At 45.2% G+C, this 20,756-nt stretch overlaps 3 protein-coding genes across 5 annotated transcripts; 2 read left to right on the plus strand and 1 right to left on the minus strand.

Annotated features, from left to right (window-relative positions):
- The first annotated feature begins 173 nt into the window (after positions 1 to 173).
- Rrp5 (Ribosomal RNA Processing 5) lies at positions 174 to 5,197 on the plus strand. Its single transcript, XM_002053262.3, has 5 exons — positions 174 to 342; positions 402 to 2,680; positions 2,739 to 4,237; positions 4,448 to 4,613; positions 4,700 to 5,197. The coding sequence occupies exons 1-5, from the start codon at positions 262 to 264 to the stop codon at positions 4,866 to 4,868; spliced, it is 4,194 nt and encodes a 1,397-aa protein (XP_002053298.1). The 5' UTR covers positions 174 to 261; the 3' UTR covers positions 4,869 to 5,197.
- BRWD3 (bromodomain and WD repeat-containing protein) lies at positions 4,996 to 15,975 on the minus strand. The gene is made up of 15 exons (XM_002053261.4): positions 15,820 to 15,975; positions 15,526 to 15,584; positions 15,376 to 15,405; positions 14,884 to 14,943; positions 14,020 to 14,266; positions 13,148 to 13,955; positions 12,992 to 13,088; positions 12,619 to 12,933; positions 10,540 to 12,558; positions 9,765 to 10,024; positions 9,506 to 9,670; positions 9,175 to 9,448; positions 6,794 to 7,969; positions 6,544 to 6,727; positions 4,996 to 6,483 (listed from the first exon to the last, which is right to left on the minus strand). The coding sequence occupies exons 1-15, from the start codon at positions 15,860 to 15,862 to the stop codon at positions 5,477 to 5,479; spliced, it is 6,744 nt and encodes a 2,247-aa protein (XP_002053297.2). The 5' UTR covers positions 15,863 to 15,975; the 3' UTR covers positions 4,996 to 5,476.
- Nab2 (Nuclear polyadenosine RNA-binding 2) lies at positions 15,166 to 20,679 on the plus strand. Of its 3 annotated transcripts, none has more exons than XM_070207519.1 (5): positions 15,166 to 15,431; positions 16,333 to 16,558; positions 16,613 to 19,012; positions 19,730 to 19,999; positions 20,070 to 20,679. In XM_070207519.1, the coding sequence occupies exons 2-5, from the start codon at positions 16,414 to 16,416 to the stop codon at positions 20,294 to 20,296; spliced, it is 3,042 nt and encodes a 1,013-aa protein (XP_070063620.1). In that variant the 5' UTR covers positions 15,166 to 15,431; positions 16,333 to 16,413; the 3' UTR covers positions 20,297 to 20,679. The 3 variants fall into 3 exon arrangements, 2 of the variants coding, with proteins under 2 accessions (XP_070063620.1, XP_002053296.1); XR_001450037.3 differs by lacking the exons at positions 15,166 to 15,431; positions 20,070 to 20,679 and adding exons at positions 16,071 to 16,252; positions 19,235 to 19,387 and having other exon boundaries at positions 19,730 to 19,861; XM_002053260.4 differs by lacking the exon at positions 15,166 to 15,431 and adding an exon at positions 16,071 to 16,252.
- The last annotated feature ends 77 nt before the right edge of the window (positions 20,680 to 20,756 follow it).

Consider the following 20,756-nt stretch of genomic DNA (forward strand, 5'->3'; position numbering starts at 1 on the left):
AAAGATTAAATAATTAGAGAAAAAGTTTGTTGTTGTTGCAGTTTTTAAACCTCTTTAAATTTTTAATTCAAAATCGTGTTTAATAAATATTTATCATCATACTGTTTTCTACACATGTTGCGCCTTTTATGTTTATCAGCACTTAACCATCGAACGTTGTACAGCACTACTTTAGCATTTGTATTTAAAGTGTCCAGCACGTGTACAGGGCACGTTGCGGTGTTTCTTGTTTAAATTTTTAACGCTTTAATATTATTTGCAATGGTTTCAAATGAAAAAAGCTTTCCGCGCGGCGGAATAGCAAATTTACAAGCAAATGCCGAAAACAGCCCATCGAATATCGTAAGTACAAACCGAAAAGGGGTATCTTAGTTCTAAATTCAGAGGTTTGCGGCTTGCAGGTTTTTGGTGCCTCACAGCGAAAGATAAAGAAAGGTCCAAAGCCAAAGGAAAAGCAAATAGATGGTGAGCACAGTGACCAACTGCAAGCGTTCTCTGCGGAAACGCTCACATATGACACACTTCGGGACCGAATGCTGGTGATGGGAGTTGTAAAAGCGGCGGACGCCACCTCACTACAAATAGCATTGCCCGGTCGCATGACAGCTCGCGCTTTAGTGGCCGATATATCCGATGCATATGCACGCGTGGCTCAATCCTACATGGCCGGCGATGGCAGTGAATATCATGATCTGACTGTGCTCTTCAGCGTGGGACAGATTGTCTATGGGCGCGCCATAAAAACAGAGATACCAGAAAGGAATCGCATGTCACTGTTACTCTCACTTAAGCCGGCAGAAGTGAACAGTAGCTTGCACCACGCCAGCATCAAGAAGGGATTCATCTTCACAGGTGCCATTGAGGAAATCCAGGAGCACGGCTGTGTGATCGAAACCGGCATTGAGGGGCTGCAGGCATTTGTTCCCATCGCAGACGCGGCACAACAGCATCACATTGGTCAGTTGATCTTCCTGAAAGTCAAGCAAATCCAGCACAGTTCCGCAAAGAGTACCTGCCAGTGTGTGCGCTTGGATCAGGACAAATTGAAAATTAAAAGCCAGAACGAAACCAACCTCGACTACATACTGCCTGGTAGCATTGTAAAGTTTAAGGTAATAAAACATCTTAAAAATGGACTGGAGGGGAGCATTATGAACGAATCGTTTAGAGGCTACGTGAATGAGCATCATTTGGCAGAGGCACTGCACACGCCGCCGGACTACGAACTTAACGAGGAGTACCTGGCGCGGGTGCTCTACGTGATGCCCTTGACCAAGTTGGTATATTTGACCCTTAACTTGGACATTAACGTGACAACTGAAAAGACGGCAATGGAAGATGATGAGCAGCAGGAACTACTAAAGAAGGGCAGCATTGTGGAGAAAGCACGCGTGCTGCGCCATGGCACAGGCGGTATCGTACTGCTCCTCAACCACAAACATAAGGGTCTGATTTCGTATGGCTCCATTAAGTCGAACCATAAGGGAAACTACGACCAGGACGTGGTGTTGGCAAAATACAGCAGCAAGAGCAAGCATAAGGTACGTGTGCTTGGATACGATGTCATCGAGTCACTCTACTACTGCACCGACGATGCCAATATATTAAACGAGAAGTTGTACACACTGGAGGATCTTCAAGCGGGCGATATTGTTCAAGCTCGTATTGTGAAGCCTGAATCTAAAATTGGCGGCTACAATGTTAAAATTGGGAAAGTCAACGGGATCATTGAGCAGCTGCATCTGGCGCCAAATATGCGTTATGAGGTGGGTCAACGTCTGCGCTGCCGTGTATTGGACATTTGCCTGGACCGTAAAATTTGCTATTTAAGCAATCGGAACGAGTATCTTAACAAGAGCGTTAAACTGCTTACCTCGCTGCAATCGGCTCAGCCTGGTAGTCTCTTCACTGGCACCGTGGTCAAGTGTGAGTCCAGCTATGTTCTCGTCAAGTTCTGCAGCGGCATCAAGGGAGTGCTGCATAAACAGCGCCTGAATGAACTAATTGAGAGCACCTTTTTCGCCGGTCAAACTACAAAGTTTCGTATTGCTGGACGAAATAATGATCAGGTACTCTTAACACTGCCCGAGGAAAAGTTCCAGCTTGGCGAAATATGTCCCATTGAAGTGACAAATGCATTAGATGCTGGTCTAGAAATCAAAATTACCTATGCTAGCGATGAACAGGATGCATCAATGACAGGTGACGAGAACCCTACCGAGGAGTTTGTCGGTCTGATGCCAGTGCGTTTTCTATCAGACTATGTGGATCTACAGGATGCACAAAAACGCACTCATCCTGTCGGCACACACACCGAAGCCGCCTGCATCATGCAGAACATTTTTAGTTTACGCGATGTGCCCTATTTCAGTGAGAACCTTACCAAGGATTGGCACACAGTGCAAGTGGGCGATGTACTCCGCGCCCATGTTAAGCATGCCAGCGAGCAGGTGCTGGAGCTGCTGGTGCCCGTACGTAATTACAATAAACTGGTCAAGTTGCACGTAAAGATGCTCTGCCCACAAACCGCGCGCGAAGTGCCCATCATGCTGGTGCCGGATCAGCTTCTGTTCGTCAAAGTGCTCAGCAAGGAGTTAGAGACCAAAACGCTGACCGTGTCTGCCAAGCTTTCAGATGTGTGGAGTGGCCAGCTCACTGAGACAGCAAACCTGGTGGAGAGGTAAGAGGATAACACTGTTGAATTGCTTACATCCCTTGACTTAATTTAATCCTTACAGCTATCTAAACGAAGTATCACAGATTCGAAATAAATTAAAAATGCTAAATGCGCCCATTGCCAAGCATAGTATGGGCGACAAAGTTGATGTCATTTTCAAGGGCATTGATCCGACGACCAACAATTGGGTGTATCACTTGGACGGCTCCAAGAATATAACTGCACTGATAATTGCCAGCTTGGCAGGCACAGCGACGGCGCCCCAGGTGGGCAGCAAACAACAAGCCGTTATTTTGTGGATCGACTACGCCAACGATATGCTCCTCGTAAGCAATAAGAAGATGGATATTGAACACATCAGCAGCAGCCAAGAGCTGCCTCAAAATTTAATCGCCAAGTCGGGCATGAAGGCCAAAGTTTTGCTTAAATTAGACAGCATTGTGGTGTGCTCATTAAAAAAGGGTGCCAGCAATCCGTTGATATTTTGTCCGGTACGCCTGCATCCCAACGATGTTGATAGCTCCGCCAGTGCTTGTCTGCGCCAGGGCGATTTCTGTAACCTTGCATTTATACACGAAAAGCTGCCAATTGCTGTGCCAGAGACCGTCTGGAAGCTGTGGAAGGGCGTTAAACGTGCAGCCGCCGTTGATGCTGAAGAAGAAACTCCCGTTAAGTCGAAAAAAGTCAAGATAGAAGCTAAAATAGCATCCAAATCGAACGCACAGAAATTAAAAAAAGCTGAAATTAAGCCGTTAGATAATGGCAAGCAAAAGGGCGTACAGCTCTTCTTCGAGGATAAAATCCCTGCAAAGGCAAATGTGCTCAAATGCAATGCAGTAAATGATACTGCGACCAAGTTACGTCTGCCGGGCATCTCGAGCTTCTGGGAGACTGACCTCGGCGCATTAAATGGGAAGCGGCCAGAGGACACATCCAGCGACGAGGATGACAACAATGCAGCAGCCGAGGCAGAGGCGAATTCTAGCAAGAAAAAACGACTTAGTGCCAAGGAAAAGGCTAAGGCAGAAGTTAAGGAGGAACAGCGCTTGCGCGAGATCGAGGAACGCAATGCTGATCCCAATCAACGCCCAGAAACAATTGATCAGTTCGAACGTCTGGTACTAGCCGAGCCCAACAGCAGTAAGTCCTGGATCCAGTACATGTCCTTCCTCCTCTCAAATACAGAGGTGGATAAGGCACGAGAAATTGCTCGACGCGCCATTAAAACAATAGCATTTCGCGAGACCAAAGAACTGCGCAATATATGGACAGCACTAATCAACCTGGAGCTAAGCTACAATTCATCCAATTTTGACGATGTATTGAAGGAGGCACTCAGCCATAACGATCCGCTTGAAACCTACCTAAACCTCGTCGAAGTGCTCAAGTCACACAATCTTAGGGAACGTCTCGTCAGCACATTAAATCTAATAACGCGCAAGTTTAGAACGGAGCCGCAGGTTTGGCGTGTAACTGCCGATGCTTACTTCTGGCTGGGCATGGCGGATCGTGTGCAACCTACGCTGCAGCGTGCGCTGAGCGTTTTACCCAAAAATCAACGTAAGTACTGAACAGCAATTATAAATTTACCATTTATCCATTGAAAATGGAAAAGAGGGTGTATATTAATTTTGTGCACATATATAACGTATGGCAGGCATGTCTTGATCAGGACGATGAACTGAGTCGATCTTTAGACTCGTAATACAGTTATAATGTTATATTATACCTAGAAAGAACTAAATTGAATTTGGTCCTGTTTATCCGCAGACATCAATTGCATTGTGGCCTTTGCGAAACTGTATGCCCAGAACGATGATAATGCCATGGCGCAAACTTTGCTGGATGATATTGTCACCTCATATCCAAAGCGAATTGATATTTGGGTCCTTTACGTAGATATGTTAATCAAATCGGAACTGATTGAATCCGCAAGGTACGTAAATCAAATTGAATCCAATTGAAATCAAATTGAATCCAATTGAAATCAAATTGAATCCCTTCTTACTATTTTATTTAAAGAAATGTACTCGAACGTGCAGTTCTTCAAAAGTTGCAGCCGGACAAAATGCTTGTCATCTACAAAAAGTATCTGGACTTTGAGATGAAGCACGGTACGGAGGCAAATGCGGCACGGGTCAAACAGCTAGCCGAACAATATGTTCAGAGTCAAAATAAAACGCTTAAATAGTTTTGAAAACGAGGTTAATCCGCTTTTGATTGTATCTATCCGTACAGAGATAATTTAATTTGAGTAAATTGGAAAATATATAGAGTTACTGGATCATCGCCCTCACATTAACGACAATTAAAGTAGATCTGTTTTTGTTGATACTTTATTTTATAATCTATTTTAAATGAAGTGTGTGATCCTTGAATGCTACTTTTATTTAAATATATGTATATTATATATATATAGAAATACATACAGTTTTTTGCGGCAGCACCCAGAGGCGCAGCTACATGGAAATGTGTAGCGGCAAAGACTGGTAAGCGTGCCACATAAAATAAGAACTTAAATTCTTGAACAAAGCATGAATATTTTTTGGGATCTGTGTTATATATAGTGAATATGATTAAATGAGAACACAATTTGCTTAAGCCTATCCTGAAAAGGGCTTAGTAGTGGGTGTGGATGGCGGTACACAGGACACCTGACGTATTACAATGACAATGAATTACTCTTACACATTAATCAATAATAAGAAGCAAATGATAGAAAAATGTTATTTGCTCATACGACTATAATTAATTTATACATAAAACAGTCTTGAGCGCAGCGCAGCTGGGCGCCCAATTTCAATCCTTAAATATGCCACGCGCCTTTGCTGATATCTTGCGCACGCGTCCTCGGCTGCTGACGCTCACCAGTTGTTCATCACTTTCCGCCGTACTGCTGTTGCCATCCTCCGTGCGTTGCTGCTCCTCACGTTCTTGTGAGCTATTGCTGTTGTTAGTTGCCGTATGAACATCGCCGTTACGTAAGCGCTTACGCTGACTGTGCCCCTGATTTTGATCGTCCTCATCTGATTGCTCATTGTAGCGTGGACGTTTCTGATTGCGACCGCTGCGCTGATTGCTACGTAGCCGACCACGCGGAGCCTCATAATCATCATCATCGTCATCGTTAAGGGACTGATCAGAGGTGGCACGAAGCTGACGACGTTGGCGCTGTTCACGTCCCTGTGTTGCGGTCGCTGCCGATGAGGAAGAAGTTTTGGTTTTACGTGATGTGCGCCCATTGCTGGGCGATACGTAGCTGGTTAGGGGCTGATTGTCTTCAGAGTCTGTGGCAGTTGGTTCTTCATCATCATCGTCGTCGTTGCTGCCCTGAGAGCTGGAGCCGCCATCGGTGCCTTCGTCTGACGCAGCGGCCTCCTCTCCGTCAGGCAATTCCGCCGCTTCCTCGTCTTCCTCTTCGCCCTGCGAATGCTCCTGACTGTTACGAGAGCGCAATCGTCGCGTTGTTACATTGTTTGTTGTGGAGGTGGGACGTCTGTGATTAGACAATATGGACAGCAAACGAGAACTATTCAGCGGATCATTGGTTGTGTCCAATTCATCCGCATTGCGCTGATGACGTGATAATACGCGGCGAGGGGCACGCGAGGCCGCCGCTGACTCGCTGCCCAAATAGTTGTGATCGTGCGCAGCCATTGCTGGCTCCTGCTGATTTGAGCTGTTGGTAGTAGATGTAGCGTGCGAGCGCGTCATATGCATGCTACGTGGTACCGAAGGTAAACGGCGACGCAAAGTCAACGGATGAGGAGCTGATGTGCTAGTCTTTGCGGGTCCAGTGGCAGTTTCTATGAAAAGCAAAAAGTATTTCAACTTCAAAATTCATAAGGAAATTTGTTGTAATTTACTTTGCTGGTTATTAGCCAACGGCTCATTATCACTGTCATCATCATCGTCGCTTTCCGCGGCAGCAGTTACCACGGTATTGCGATTTGTGCGCAGCTGACGTGCTGATGTGGCTGCACCGGCCACATGACCTAAGGCAGCCCGGCTAGTCGACGGCATGTCGTCCTTAGTGGGCGTGGGTAGTATCTAGGTTAAAATTGTGTAGCATGTTATTGTTGTATATATTATAATCTTATATTTTCATTAACTCACCTCTTCAGCCTCTTCGCTTTCATCGTCCTCCTCCTCTTCGATATCACTGCCGCGTGCCCAATCCATGATCGCACGTTTTGCGCTCTGCCTTGTGGGTCGACCTACTGGTCCATGTGAATCTGTATCCGAATCAATAATGCGACCATTACGAACGGGCAGATGGTAGCTGTGATCATTTTCGGCAGCATTTTGTGATCGTCCGCCATTGGCGCGCGTATTTCGGGAGGGGCTCTCGAGGCTAGATCCGGCTGATACAGCAGCCGCACTAGTGCCCGGCCCATTTCCAGTAGCCGTCGCGCTCTTGTTTTTCGCCGGTCGCCCTTTCTTGCGGGTTGTCTGACTGTCCTGAGTGCTATCATCTGGTTGGGAATGAGAGGCTTCCGCCTGATGTTCGTCCTCAGAGCTGCCTAGCAAGCGGCGTGTGCGACGAGTGGGTGCCACAGTAGCACCACGACTGCCACCAGGCTGAACAGTCTGATCCACTCGATGTCTTTTGTTGCTATGGTGGAGGCGGCTGTTGGGCTTGCGCTTGTTGCCCCCACCACCGCCTGCACGACCACGTCGCCGTTCGTTAGGGTTGTAGCTCTCTTCCGAGTCGTTGGCATTGGTCTCATCATCACTGACATTCTGGCGCGCTACTCGACCGCGGCGGCGACGTGTATGCTGCGGCGAGCTGCCATTGGAGTGCGCTTCCTCATCCTCATTGTCATCGCTGCTTGCATCCGAGGTTGTTTCCTCCTCCTCTTCCTCCTCATCGCTCTCCGAATTGCTGCTGCTCTCGTGGCGTCGCTGCTGTGGATTAGACGACGATGATGTCACACGATTAGAGCTCGAAATCGTGGCACTAACGGCTACGCCATTGCGACGCCTGCTGCCGCGTTGAGTGCCACGCGGCACCTGCTGCTGCGGCGCAACACTATCATCGTCATCATCATCGTCGTCGTCCTCATCTTCTTCGCTCGTATGCGCTGGTAGCCTTCTGGCAGCGCCAGGCGGCTTTTGTGTGCGCCGCGTGGTGCGATCCGTAGGCGTTCGCTTGCTGGGGCTACTAGAGCCGCGTCCACTGCTGCCGGACTTGTTCTTGTTGGCGCGTCTGCGCGCCGCCTTCCAACTGCTAACCACCGTCTTGATGTGCGACTCGAAGAGGGCACTTAAACGCAATGTCATTGCATAGATCTGCAATAGAAGTGATGAGAGCAATTAGTGAGATGAGCTCCAGAATTAAAACAAATCAATGGGAGTTGAGTTATGTAGAAGTAGTAGCCCAAGAGCAACCTTACCGCTAAGTTATCCTATTTTAGTTGATTGTCACGGATCGTCATTCATTTGGTTTAGTTCGAAATATTTGATGGGTTTGGATTGATTCGAGTGATTCGATTGATGGTTTATGAGTTGGGTGGTAGTTAATTTTTGAAGTTTGAAGGCATGTTAACAAATTGCAAAAGAAACGTTAAGAAGAGATGAGCTGGTGTGTGAGCTTGTGTGGTGTTAGCAGTGCGGGAAATAGGATAGATAACGAAACAATTCGGATTTCTACTTATTTAAAAACCAATTTTAAATAACAAATTATGAAGAGCATAATTATTTTGTGTCGGTGTTATTAAAATCCCATCTTTATTTATATTTTACAGTGAGGGAGTTGTGTGAAATTCAAAAGAGAATGAAACGTAAGTGCAGTAAGATAGAAACTAACTCATACAAAATAAAGGAGTTATAAAAGAAATAAGAAAAATTATTTTTTTAGATCGTTGAAGATTATTCTTACAGAACGCAGGAAGAAGCACGATTTAATGGTAATCTGAGCCATATAATACTCTAATTTTCTCTACTATCAATAAGCCTGATTAAAATAATGATTTATTAAAGTAACCTCAAAAACTCATGATATAAAAGTTTGGTCAAGATATCTTGTAAACAAGGGTTTTTATACAGCTATCGACCAATTATTCCTATGATAACTTTAGGATTTAGTATACAGTCTACCTCCAAAAATTAGAATCGCTGCCAAGCCTCATCTAGAAAGCTTATAATTGGCTTACATAAAAAATCTCCTTTTTTATAAATGTAATAATTTAAAAAAAAAAAAAAAAAAAAAAAAAAAAAAAAAACAAATAATATTCATAAATATTTGGTAAGCTTGTAGAATATCTAAATAATTTGTTTGATGATTTACTCAAATTATTCTTCGGCATTTCGAATTAAATTAATTAACATATCCGCTTATCAGTTTAGCTACTATTAAGGCTCATAATACCCAAAAACAAAGCAACAAAATCACAATAAGATTAACTGCAATGACAATTGCGCTTGATGCGCATTTGGCATTGGTTTGAAATAAATGACGATCTGTAGCAGTACCCAGATCCAGCCAGGGGACTCACCCGTGAGCGTTTGTTGGTATTGTAGTTCTTAGAATTGAGGAATATAAGTCGCACATCCTTGGCAAAATCTAATGGATCATCGTAATTGCCACCCAGTAGATCCTCTTTGACTGTACGCAGATCCATCGGTGTGGCAATGATTTCCAAATAGTCCGGAAACTCAATTGTATCGACTGGTTCACGAAATGGTAATGAATCAGGCCGCTGCCACATCATATCCAATAGTTGCCGGCAATCAGAGCGCCAGTCGCCGTCGGAGCGTATGCGATTCGACCTGCAATCAATTCACTTTCATATTTATATATTAATTAATAAGGTTTATTATGCTTGCCGTCGTGTCGATGAAACGCGCTGGCGGGCAGCAGCTGCTGAGGTGGTTGGACCGGTGCTTGTCGATGGTACAACATCCGAATCAGCTTCGTTTTCTGACTCTGAGGAGTGATAAACGTCCACTAGTTGATGATAAACGGCCGCCACGTCTATTTCATCCGCTTCTCTGTTTGAATTCAAACGTTAAGTTAATTAATAAATGGAACCATTTTCGAAAAATGTATGATAGCGAGAAATTATTGTAAACATATATCACTTACCTAATGATACGCAGACACAGATCAGTCACAATCCGTGCATGCTTCACGATGCTTGTGTGCCGGCGATTGTATTGCTCAGCATTGGTGGCTAGATAGCGGACATCAAACTGTGCCGAGGTTATACGACGGTAAAAGTGATTTTCAAAGCGCGATTTGACCGTTGTTAAATCGATGGGATACTCAATTAGATAGGCATAATCTGGGTAAATGTTGAGGTCCACTGGCGCCAGAAAATGCTCTGCAATAGACAAACGCATGACCTAAAAGAGACGAAAACAGAAGTTATTAAAGTTGCATAATTTATATATATTTTTTTTGTTTTATTAGTTGCTTTTTTACATTAAATAGTAGGCGAAAATCGATCCTTTACTTTTGTTTTAATAAAACGGTAGTCTCCATTCAACATTAAGGCAGAAAACGTCGCTTACAAAAACAAAAATTAATTTCAATTGTACAAAGGAAGTGGCTCGTTCGAAGTATAAAGATTTACAGAGCATGATCAAAATATTATTTATTTATTTGATCATAAAAGGTTTGTGATGTGTTCCATAATCTTTCCCAATTTAGACATATTTCGACTGATTCCAACTTTATTTTAATATTCAATTTAAAAAGAAGTTCGGAACTGACAATTGATGTAGTTTATATATTATTGTGCAGTGGACTTTGGGTTTGATCAGTAAAGATAAAACTATGAATAGGAACGCGATTTCTATTTCAAATACGATCATAAATACTTTATTTAAATAATGATTTTCTTTCAGTTATCGCTTACCTGCTCAAGTCCATTGATGATGCGACGGCACGTGCCATCGCGATCGCCCCGATGCCATTCCTCGGACTTGGGCTGATATAGCGTGGCGCGTATCTCTTCCGGCAGTACGGGTACAGCACCGCCCACTTCATCTGGCAACCGCTGCTCATCGATGGGCTCCATATCCCAGGGACTCATGTACTCGTATTCACCATTATCCCAGCGCACGCGGAAACACATAAAAAATGAGTCGGGAAAATCAGCACTAAGCGCATGACGCGACTCAATCTGGCCCATCCACCAGCCGTCGCCGATCATACAGCGAAATCGATCCGAGATACTCCAGTTGCGCTGCACCGCCAAATCGAAGGTCTGGCGCAGAACGAGAAAGTCCAATACGTCGGGCATGTCATGGTACTTAATTTTAAATGTGGTGCCCGTCATGTTGCCCTCGTCATCGATGATGGCAAGTTTGAGGCAGCATAAACGCGGCGGACGAATCTCGTATTTAATGCCAATCACACGTACCAGCTCATGATCGCGGAGTGTTCGAAAATTCCAGGGCTCAGAGCTGTGCGACAGCTTGTAGACCTTTTTGAGACGCACCGCCTCCAGATAGCGCTGATGGCCCTGGCGAAAGTAAACAATCTCGTCGCCCATTTGTGGATAGTAGGGCGCCTTACGTGGTATCACCTCCGATAGCCACTCGGCTGGACGGTAAAGCTCTGGGATTTCGCCATTAGGTGTAGTTGGTGGGATGAGGACACGTTTTCGTCCGCGCTTTTTATTGCCGACTGCTGTATTGCCTGGCGTCGCATCATCGCTGCTGTCATCGCTTATAGTGCGACGACGTGACAGTGGTTTGCGCTTGGAGCGCTTTGGTGGCTCAAGATTTGGTCCGGGCGTATCAGCCACCCAATCTGAGTAATCGGAGCTATCTGTTTCTGATTCATCGCTGCTATCCTCTAGATTCTCTTCCACATTAGAGTAGCTGGTGTCACCTGAGCTGTTGCTGCTATCATCCTCTTCTTCCTCCTCATGTGCAGCGGGCGCCGCGGCATCATCATAGTGTTCCTCCTGACCACGCACAGCACGCGTACGATACGCAGGTTGTTGGCCACCTTGCTGCTGTTGACCAGATTGGGCGCCACGTCTTCGTCCGGGCCGTCCGGCACCGTTGGATCGCGTATTGCGTGGCCTGCCGACTCCAGCCAGCAGCGCCGAAGCGGCACTTGCCGTATTTATCATAATTGGACGGCGACGCATCTCACGCTTGTATTCCTGCATCTCGTACTGGCCGATCGAATATATGGTCTGCTTGAGGTTCTGCAGTTGCGCATACTTCATGGGACGCACGTAGGTGCGACGCACAAATTTCAAAGGCATTGCCTGTTGGGCAGGTAATGCCAGCCGAGGTTCGACCTGCGCCTGCTCAGCCACAGCTGGCGCCGCAACAGGCAGTGCTGCGGCCCAACCCTGACGAGGTGCTCCTTCAGCTAGAGAACGACGACCGCCCAGCACGTTGCCACGTTGCGGGGTATTGCGCGAAGAATTTGAATCGGGCATGTGGTCCTGACCCTGGCGCATTATTAAGCGCTCAAATGACTGATTTGCATTGTTGGCATCGTTGGCGTTGGCATTGTTGCCCTGACGATTGGCAAGTGCAGCAATCATCCGATCGATATGTGAATAATTTCCACCTGCACCAACTGCTCCTGCGGCTCCCCCTCCCACACCAGCAACAGGAGCGGCAGCAGGCCCAGGAGCTGCTGCAGCGTTCGGCGGCGCATTTATATTATCCTCGATAACAATCCCGTCAATTCCCACGGTTAGATTGGGTATCAGCTGATCCGTGCTGCAGCTTTCACGACCGGGAACAAACCGTTGATACTTTGTCGGATGGGGATTGCCGTCGGCGTCGACCAGAAATGGAGGCGGCATTAAATGCGGCATTATCTGTGTTTGCTCATCCACCACGTGATGGTGTGCATCACGAAGCAGCGGTCGAAAATCCGTGTGAAAAAAGAGCTCTGTTGGCAGCTAAAATCAAAAAATGGAGGATTTTAAGGCGTTTGCAAACTATTTAAATCTTGAACATACCAATTTGTACTTATCAGTGCCAATACCAAGGCCAAAGATCAGTATGTGACCATGTGAATCGGTGGCCGCAATCATGGTGCCATCCGGTGACCATTTGGCATCGAACACGCTACCATGTCCCTGGCCATCGATGTCATTAAAAAACTGGGCCACACCTACGCCCTGCTCAATATCCCACAGAAATACCTGGCCATCATGGCCGGCAGAGAGTAAAACATGCTCATCCCTTGGATTCGATTCCAGCACATATAACTCATCCTTGTGACCACGCAGCACGCGATGCAACTTAGCTGATTTTGAATCCCAAATTTTAATCTGTTGAATAAAGTAGTAATAAGTTATTGTCGAACGATAATTGCTCAGATATACGCACGGTAAAATCATTGACTGCCGTAATGACATAACGATCTGAAGCATCCCAGGCGACCATTGTAACCTTTAATTTCTTGCCTTCTTCCGGCTCTGGACAGCTGCAGGATAAGCATTAAATTAAAATCTAAAATCGACACAGATATCACCGGGTGCAAACCTTGGCAGCCGTTCGGTCATGCATAATTTAATGCTCTTCCACTGCTGCGACTCAAAGGTCCAGACGTGGGCTGTGCCATCCTTGCTGCCCGATATGAAACGCAGCCCACGGTGCGACCACTGGACTGAATCTACGGCATCTGTGTAAGCCTCTGTTTCGAGAATACGCTTGGGCCCATCTTCGGCCATCATATAGACACGCACATGATGATCTGCAGAGCCGGCGGCCAAAAACATTCCTCCCGGCGAGAACGTGGTGCACATCATTTGTGCCTGTCCTGGTCGCAACTTTTCGTGGTATTGTGTGGGCCTTGGTGCGAATGTTATCTTTTGGCCACGTGGCGTCGAATATTGCCAGAATGCAATAGAGCCATCTGTGCTGGTTGTCACCAAATATTTGAGATCGCTTCGTGGTGATGGGCAAAAGTTAACCGAAGTTATCATGCCCGTATGGGCGGCAAGAACTGCTATTGGTGAAGTTGTTTGCATGTCCCAGACGCGCAAAATGCGATCAACAGAGCCCGCGGCCAACATTGTGTTATCCAAATTAATGGCAATATCGGTAATTTCTGCTGAGGCGCCGCGCAGCGTAGCCAACAGACGCCCATCCGCAGCGGACCAAATCTTGATCAGCAAGTCATCAGCGCCAGTTATTATATAGCGACCTGTGCGATCAAAGAGCACACAATATACCGACGACAAGTGGCCAACAGTGCGCCGCAACAGCTTTGTCTTCCGATAGAGATCCGTGGGCACCAGTAGCTTACGGCGCACCACACCCCCATGTTCGCGGCCGGTAATTACCTTGGCTGCAAGTATATTGACAAAACGGATTAAATGGTATTCTTGTTAATAATTTTAGCTACAACTCACCTAAATTGTGTGTGGGCTTTGTGAGTCTCGAATCTGGCAATGATATGCCATGGAGACGTGTGCAATAATCGCGCAGGGTGCGATGCCGGTAGACAGTGTCTTTTGTGCGTAACAAATTTTGACGGCCTGTGCCAAGCAATGATGTTATTCCTGGGACGCTCGGCGCCAGCTCCTTGTCGACAAGCGGGCCAAGACGACTGCATATTTCTAGCAGATGATTCGGGCCAATGTGCGCGTATTTTTGTTCCTACAATATTTTGAAAAACAACGATTTATCGATATCGATAACACAACACACATGTCACTGAACAGTGCGCAGATGTTTTGTGCGCAAGTATCTTTAGCCGTCTCACTCTAACGCACTGATGGTGACTTGTCAAAGGCCTTGCAATACATACATACATACGTATATGGTATGAATGTATGGAAAGCAAGATGTCGGCTACCACAGATTCTTAATAAAACTACTATGTACATAATTTTAATTAATTTAACAATTTGCTCAAAATTTACTATAACGTGCCTAAATATGCAATATTTTAATCATGTTTTCACTTATTTATTATAACTTTCCAGTTTTGCATACTATTTTTTTAATCTAATTCATTTATTAATTTAAATATGAATGTTAATTGTTGCATTAAACTAATTTTCATTAATTGCAAAAAATTAAATGTTTAACACATGTCTTCAATCAATCGATGGCTATGTGACGTCACAAAAGCGCACACGCACGCACACACACACACACAGGCACAAAAAAAAAATCGAAAACAAAGGCGTGAAATCTTAAAACAAATTTCAATTATGCAAGCACAAATCACTACAGAAATAAATAGACACTAAATCATAACAATCACTCACCAATTCGGCAAAGGTCTGCTCATGTTCATTGCCCAGCCAGTCAATGCGCCGGGGCAGTACCTGTGGGCGAAGGAAGAAGCGGCAGTCAAAATTTGTTATCACTTGCACTTGCTGGGCACCAAAATAATGACGTCGCCGTCGCTTCCGTCACAGCCGGGAGCCTATTTTTTTTACCTACTTTTATTATGCGGACAGACGACGGTACGGACAGACAGTAGACAGACGGACTTCTCCCATACTGTCGCACCGTTATGCGAATTCAGTTCAGTTTCAGTATAGCTTTGAACTCTGAAATAAGCAGACGGTGCAGGCTGCTGCCGGCGCTACAACAACAGCAGCGACGACGACAAACCAAAACAAAATATATAAACAAACGCTGTTGAGTTTCTACATTAAAAATTGCATACCAGAGAAAATTCCTCAAAAAACAAAAAAAAATCAGACAATTGAAATACGTTGGCTCACAACAAAAACGAATACTCTGATGCTTACCTTCTTTTGTTCTAATTCTTGCACTAGAACCTGAAAATTGAATATTTGGAAATCGGGTTAGTAAAATGTTTGTAAACAAAAGCGAAATTCAAACGACGAAATTGCGCTCTTTTTGCAGGGCGGCGCTCAACAAAACGCCCGATCACCGACCTTTGCAGTCTCTTCCAGCGGCCCCGCAGTAAGAAATTTGGAAATTAGGAAGTACAATTCTGAAATAGAAATAATGCGGTACACAATAAATGCAACAAGTTGCTTGGCAAATGCACATAATTATCATAAAATTGCATTTATTTCGGGTCGGCCATTCGCGCAGATTTTACACTCACTGGCCCAGGGCACTAAGGCTGAGGCCAGCCAGCCAGCCAGAGGTAGCGTACCTCTTGGACTACGGCCAAATGGACGCCAAATTTGTGCAGATTCATAACCTTTGACAATATAACGCACCTGGCACTATCACATCATTTAAACTGGGCTGCCTGTTTTCCATTATTACACATTTTATTACGAAAGTACAAAATTGTCGCACTGATATTCGCCTGAAATACTTTTTTCAGCTTCTTCTTCTGTGACACTACGAGTTGTCATTCAGGCTACTCCGTTAAGAAAGTCAGTTTGTGCGTTAGCTGTTGAGCGTTCAGTATGTTAAATAACATGAATATTATAATTCGGTATTTTTTAGCTTGTTACAATTTGGTCACACTGACATTGTGCTGCAGTTGCTAGAAAAATATTATTTTTTGTAGATTTTACTTCTATCCATGTTGTAACAACTCGGCAAAAAGCAACTAAACCCGACATTTAATGCACACACTGTTTAACCAGCACATTTTCCAACATGGATTGCAATCTGGGCAGCGAAATTGGTCAGAAGATGCGCGTACGTTTAGTTTTTCTCTTCGCGAAAAATCAATGAACTCGTAATCAACTCGGTTTTTTTATATTTTAATAATATTCCAGAGTGCCGTAAAGGCGAAGCTGCTCGAATTAGGTACTGGCGGCTCTGCCGGCTTCATCGACGACGAACTGCCTGACTATGTAATGGTAATGGTGGCCAATAAACGCACCAAACAGCAAATGAACGCAGAGCTCAATCTGTTCCTCGGCGATCAGACCGATCTCTTCGTGACTTGGCTGCACGAAGTTCTTCAAAAGCTGCAGGAAGTAACGCTACCAGCATCAAGTGGTGAGTTGTTTTATAAGTATATTAATTTACAGCTCACTTTGATAATTTTCTCAGCTGGCAGTAAGAAACGCAAATCTCGTCAAGCCGAGGCGCCCAAAGCAAAGGACAAAGACAAGGATAAGGATAAGGACAAAAGGGGCAAGGACAAAAAGGATAAAAGGGCGCACAGAAAATCCGGCGACGACTTGCCTAATACATCAGTTGATATTACAAAAAGATCAGCAGACTCGATGCCGGCAATTAACTCCATAACGGATGTCTTTGCCGAAGAGCTACTCGAAAAAGCTAAAAAGACGCTCGATATGGATGGTAGCCTGAAGGATGAGCTGCTGCTCAAGAAGAAAAAACGCAAATCAGCAGAAGATGATGAGCAACCGCATCCGCAGCCACTACAGCAGCCGGCAACAAAAGATTTCGATGTACCAACCGTGTCAGAAATCAGCTCAACTACCACCAGTGGCAATCGGGAGAAGGATATTGCTGAGTTGGCCGAAATTCAGCGTAAAATCTACGCAGCCAAGCAGCATTTGCGCCAGATTGGTGAGCTGGACGATGAAAGCGAAGAGGAGGAATGCCAACAGCTGGTCGAGGATGTGCTAAGTATCAACGAGCAGGATGAGTCTGTTGCCCAAGATTCCATGACTGCAATTACAGAAGCATCAAGCGCCAGTACGAGCACACGTCGAGCAAAGAGTCCCATTGTGTTTAATAGGACGACCGATCCAGTGGTAGCTAGAGAAAAACCAAAATCTCAAATTGAAACAACAGCTCAGCAAAAGTTTAGCGACGAGCGTTCGGAGCGGCGCTCGGTGCACGAGCGTTTAGGCTGCAAGACACAAGGTCCACAGCCGCCACAACAACAGTTAACGCTTCCGGAGCGTTCACAACGCATGCAAAAGGAGCTGGAGCTTTATGTACCAGCTCATCGCAGACGCAGCGAGCAGCAGCAGGAGGAGAGCAAGAAACTTGAACGTGGCAGAGAACGTAGTCATCGCAACGATAGCCAGCCAAGTCGCCGCCGAGAGCGGGAGACGTTGCGCAGTCGACGCACACCTAGCCGTAGTCCCGAATCCAACTTCAAGCATCGCATTGGGTCGCGTGTGATTGTGGCAGTTAATAAGCCGCCGGAGCCATCCGACGATGAGGATCTGCTGGAGAAGCCCGTTAATTCGGTTATCAAGATTAAGCCACGGCCACAGGTTTCGCCGCGGCGCCAGGCCTGCAAGAATCTGCTGCTTCGAGCCGTTGCCGATGCACAGCGATCCACGATCTTGGCCAAAACGACAGTGACGCCGACAACAGCTGCTGTCGCGGCATTAAAGCAACGAGGTACTGGAGACGAGCCAGAGCTCATCAGTTCCACGTTGGGCAAACGGCGCTCAAATGATTCAAGTGGAAGTGGTGCTGGAAGAGAGCTGTTTCGGCGCAGCAGGCGGGAGCTGATGGTCAATGTACTGCACAGAGATAGCAAACAGATGCGTCACTCAGCCGAGCCACATGCTGAAATCAATCTGGTGGCAGAGGAGCTAGAGGAGGAGTATGTGCCCAGCTTAAGCGTTGGCAACTATGAGGCTTATGTGCCACAGCTGGTACACAACGATGCGGCGAAAGTGGACATAGATATTGACATGCATGTGGAAAAAAGTGCTGGAAGCGTCGGTGGCTCCACAGCTGGTGTATCCAAAACACAATTTGTGGTGACACTGAATGGTGATAAATCTTTGGGAAGTGTCGCTACTGCTGCCTATCGTAAGCGTCCACGTAAACGCACGCCTTCCCCGCAAGTATCCTCGACCAGTTGCACAACAGTGCAGTTTCTGAGCGCTGAGCCAACCTCAACGACCTGCACTTCCTCAACAAACAACAACAACAGTAGGCGTAACAAATCCAAACGGGCGCGCAGCTCGTCGCGATCTTCCCCTTCCACATCGAGCAATACGCCGCCACCAAAGCCTTCGCGCAGTCTGCATCGCAGCGAGGTGTTGAGACAAGCGCCGGAAATTAAGAAAATCATCATCAAGAATGACGCTGAAGACGATGAGGAGGAGCAGCAGTTGCCTGAATCGCCGCGTAAGCATGGCTCCCAAAAACGGCAGGGCAGCAACTCCAATATGTCCGCCTCTTCCTCCAATGACCTAAAGGCAGACTCAAAAGTTCAGCCAGAAGAGAGCAATCGCTCAACTACGCCACCACTGCCACCAATGCGGCTGCAGAAACGCGACTTTAGCCGTGAGAAATCAACAACGGCGTCAGCGGCTGCAACTCCGGCAACAGTAGATGCGCCTGCAAAGGCCAAGCACACGCCCATACGCTTTAAGCTTAAGTCGGATGAGGAGGAGTTGCAGCCGGTAAAGAAACGTCGATCCGGCAGCAAAGAGCGTGAATCGTCCATGGAACGACGGCGAATCTCTATACGCAATGCGGAAGATCGAAAGTACGATAATTTACCGGCATGTAAGTATCTCGAATGTTACATTGTGTTGTAGTATTCTCTAAGTTGTGGAAGGCAATTTTACATGTCGCTGTTAAAGTGATGTTAACAGACAAACATGTTAAACCTAACAGACACCTAAGTTCTTCGAATTAGCATATCCGTTAATACGAGGACGTTTTGAGACTTAATTTCTTTTTCCATTTGGAGTGTTCGTTTTGGTAATTAAATTTATATGCCCTAAGCTAACCCTCGGCGGATCGCAAAAACATACGATAAGAAAAATATAATACTTACAATACATAATTCCAACAAGTAATTATGCTCTTCTCGGAGAGTGATCGATAAGAAGATACCCTATAGCTAATTCAAGAATATCGTTAATTATTAAGCATTCGGTAATTATTAATGTTTTATAAATTTAGTTTATCTAGAAACGGTTTCTTACTGCAGCGGCTGCATACCCAATGCAATAAGCGAGTGTTATGTTAAAATGCATAATATTGACTAAAAGGTGACATTTGTGAACGCTTTTCATGATTAAATCTCGATTTGATTTTGAAAACAAACTTTTGTAACCGTGAATAGCGCAATTACACATAGCACAATTTGCTAACATTTACTCTTTTATTGCTATGGCGTTCAGTCTACTTAAATATACGCATTTTTATTTTTAATATATAGATTTGTCTACTCATATTTGCACTAATATTTTTCCTAATGCCTCGTTTTATGCGCAGTAAGCGCCGTCAGTGTGGATTCAACGGTTTTAAAGGTGACGAAGCCAAAGGAGCGCTGCAAATACCATCCCAATTGCAGCAAACAATTTTGCGAATATTATCATCCATCGGCACCATGCAAATCCTTTCCCAACTGCAAATTTGCTGACAAGTGCATGTATTCGCATCCAAAGTGTAAATTCGATTTGGCCTGCATGAGCATCGACTGCAACTTTGCGCACAGTGGCAACCGGGATCTGAGTCACGTGCAGCTGGCGGCGCCGCCTCTGTGTAAGTGCAACGTGTGGCCAATTATTAATCTTATTAAGTTGTAATTAATATATATTTTTTATATTGGTAGCCTCGCATGTGATACCTGTGCAAAATTACAAATCAATATCTGCACCGGTGACGGCGACCACAGCAACCACCATGTGCAAATATTATCCCAACTGCACAAAGGCGGGCTGCACGTTCTATCACCCAAAGCCATGTCGTTATGGCAAGAACTGCATTAATAAGCTGGAGTGCATATTTTATCATCCGGAGATGCAAAGCAAATTTAAATGGGTGGCGTCACTGGGCTGAGAACAACCACTCGAACTAGCGCTCATTTTCATTAGCATTTTTTTATTTAACGGATTGCACACTTTTTTGGATTCTCTTCTATTCACATCAGAAATATTGATAGTAGCGCAAAAACTTCACGAACAATTTTACTTTGCAAACTGTGTTTTGTATTTTGGTTAATTTCATTTGTGAACTTTATTTGGCTACTCATTGCATATTTAATATTTTATATTCTAAACATTAGCTCGCGAAAACATCAACAACAAAACATTGAAATATTAAAACTGTTGTCAATAGATTTGTTGCGTTATGTTTAAAGGAAGACTCGTCTACATCTTAACTGTAAACGTCATATATAAGTCGGTGAATAAAATTTAGCAATCTTCTTGCTACAAATTGGATATCAAAATTTGTTTCAGTTTAAAACATCTTCTGACGAGATATATCGGGTTTAGAAAGTTTGTTGTAACCCCCTAAG

The sequence above is a fragment of the Drosophila virilis genome, chromosome 2 (genome assembly GCF_030788295.1).
Source record: "Drosophila virilis strain 15010-1051.87 chromosome 2, Dvir_AGI_RSII-ME, whole genome shotgun sequence".
Taxonomy (NCBI): Eukaryota; Metazoa; Arthropoda; class Insecta; order Diptera; family Drosophilidae; genus Drosophila; species Drosophila virilis.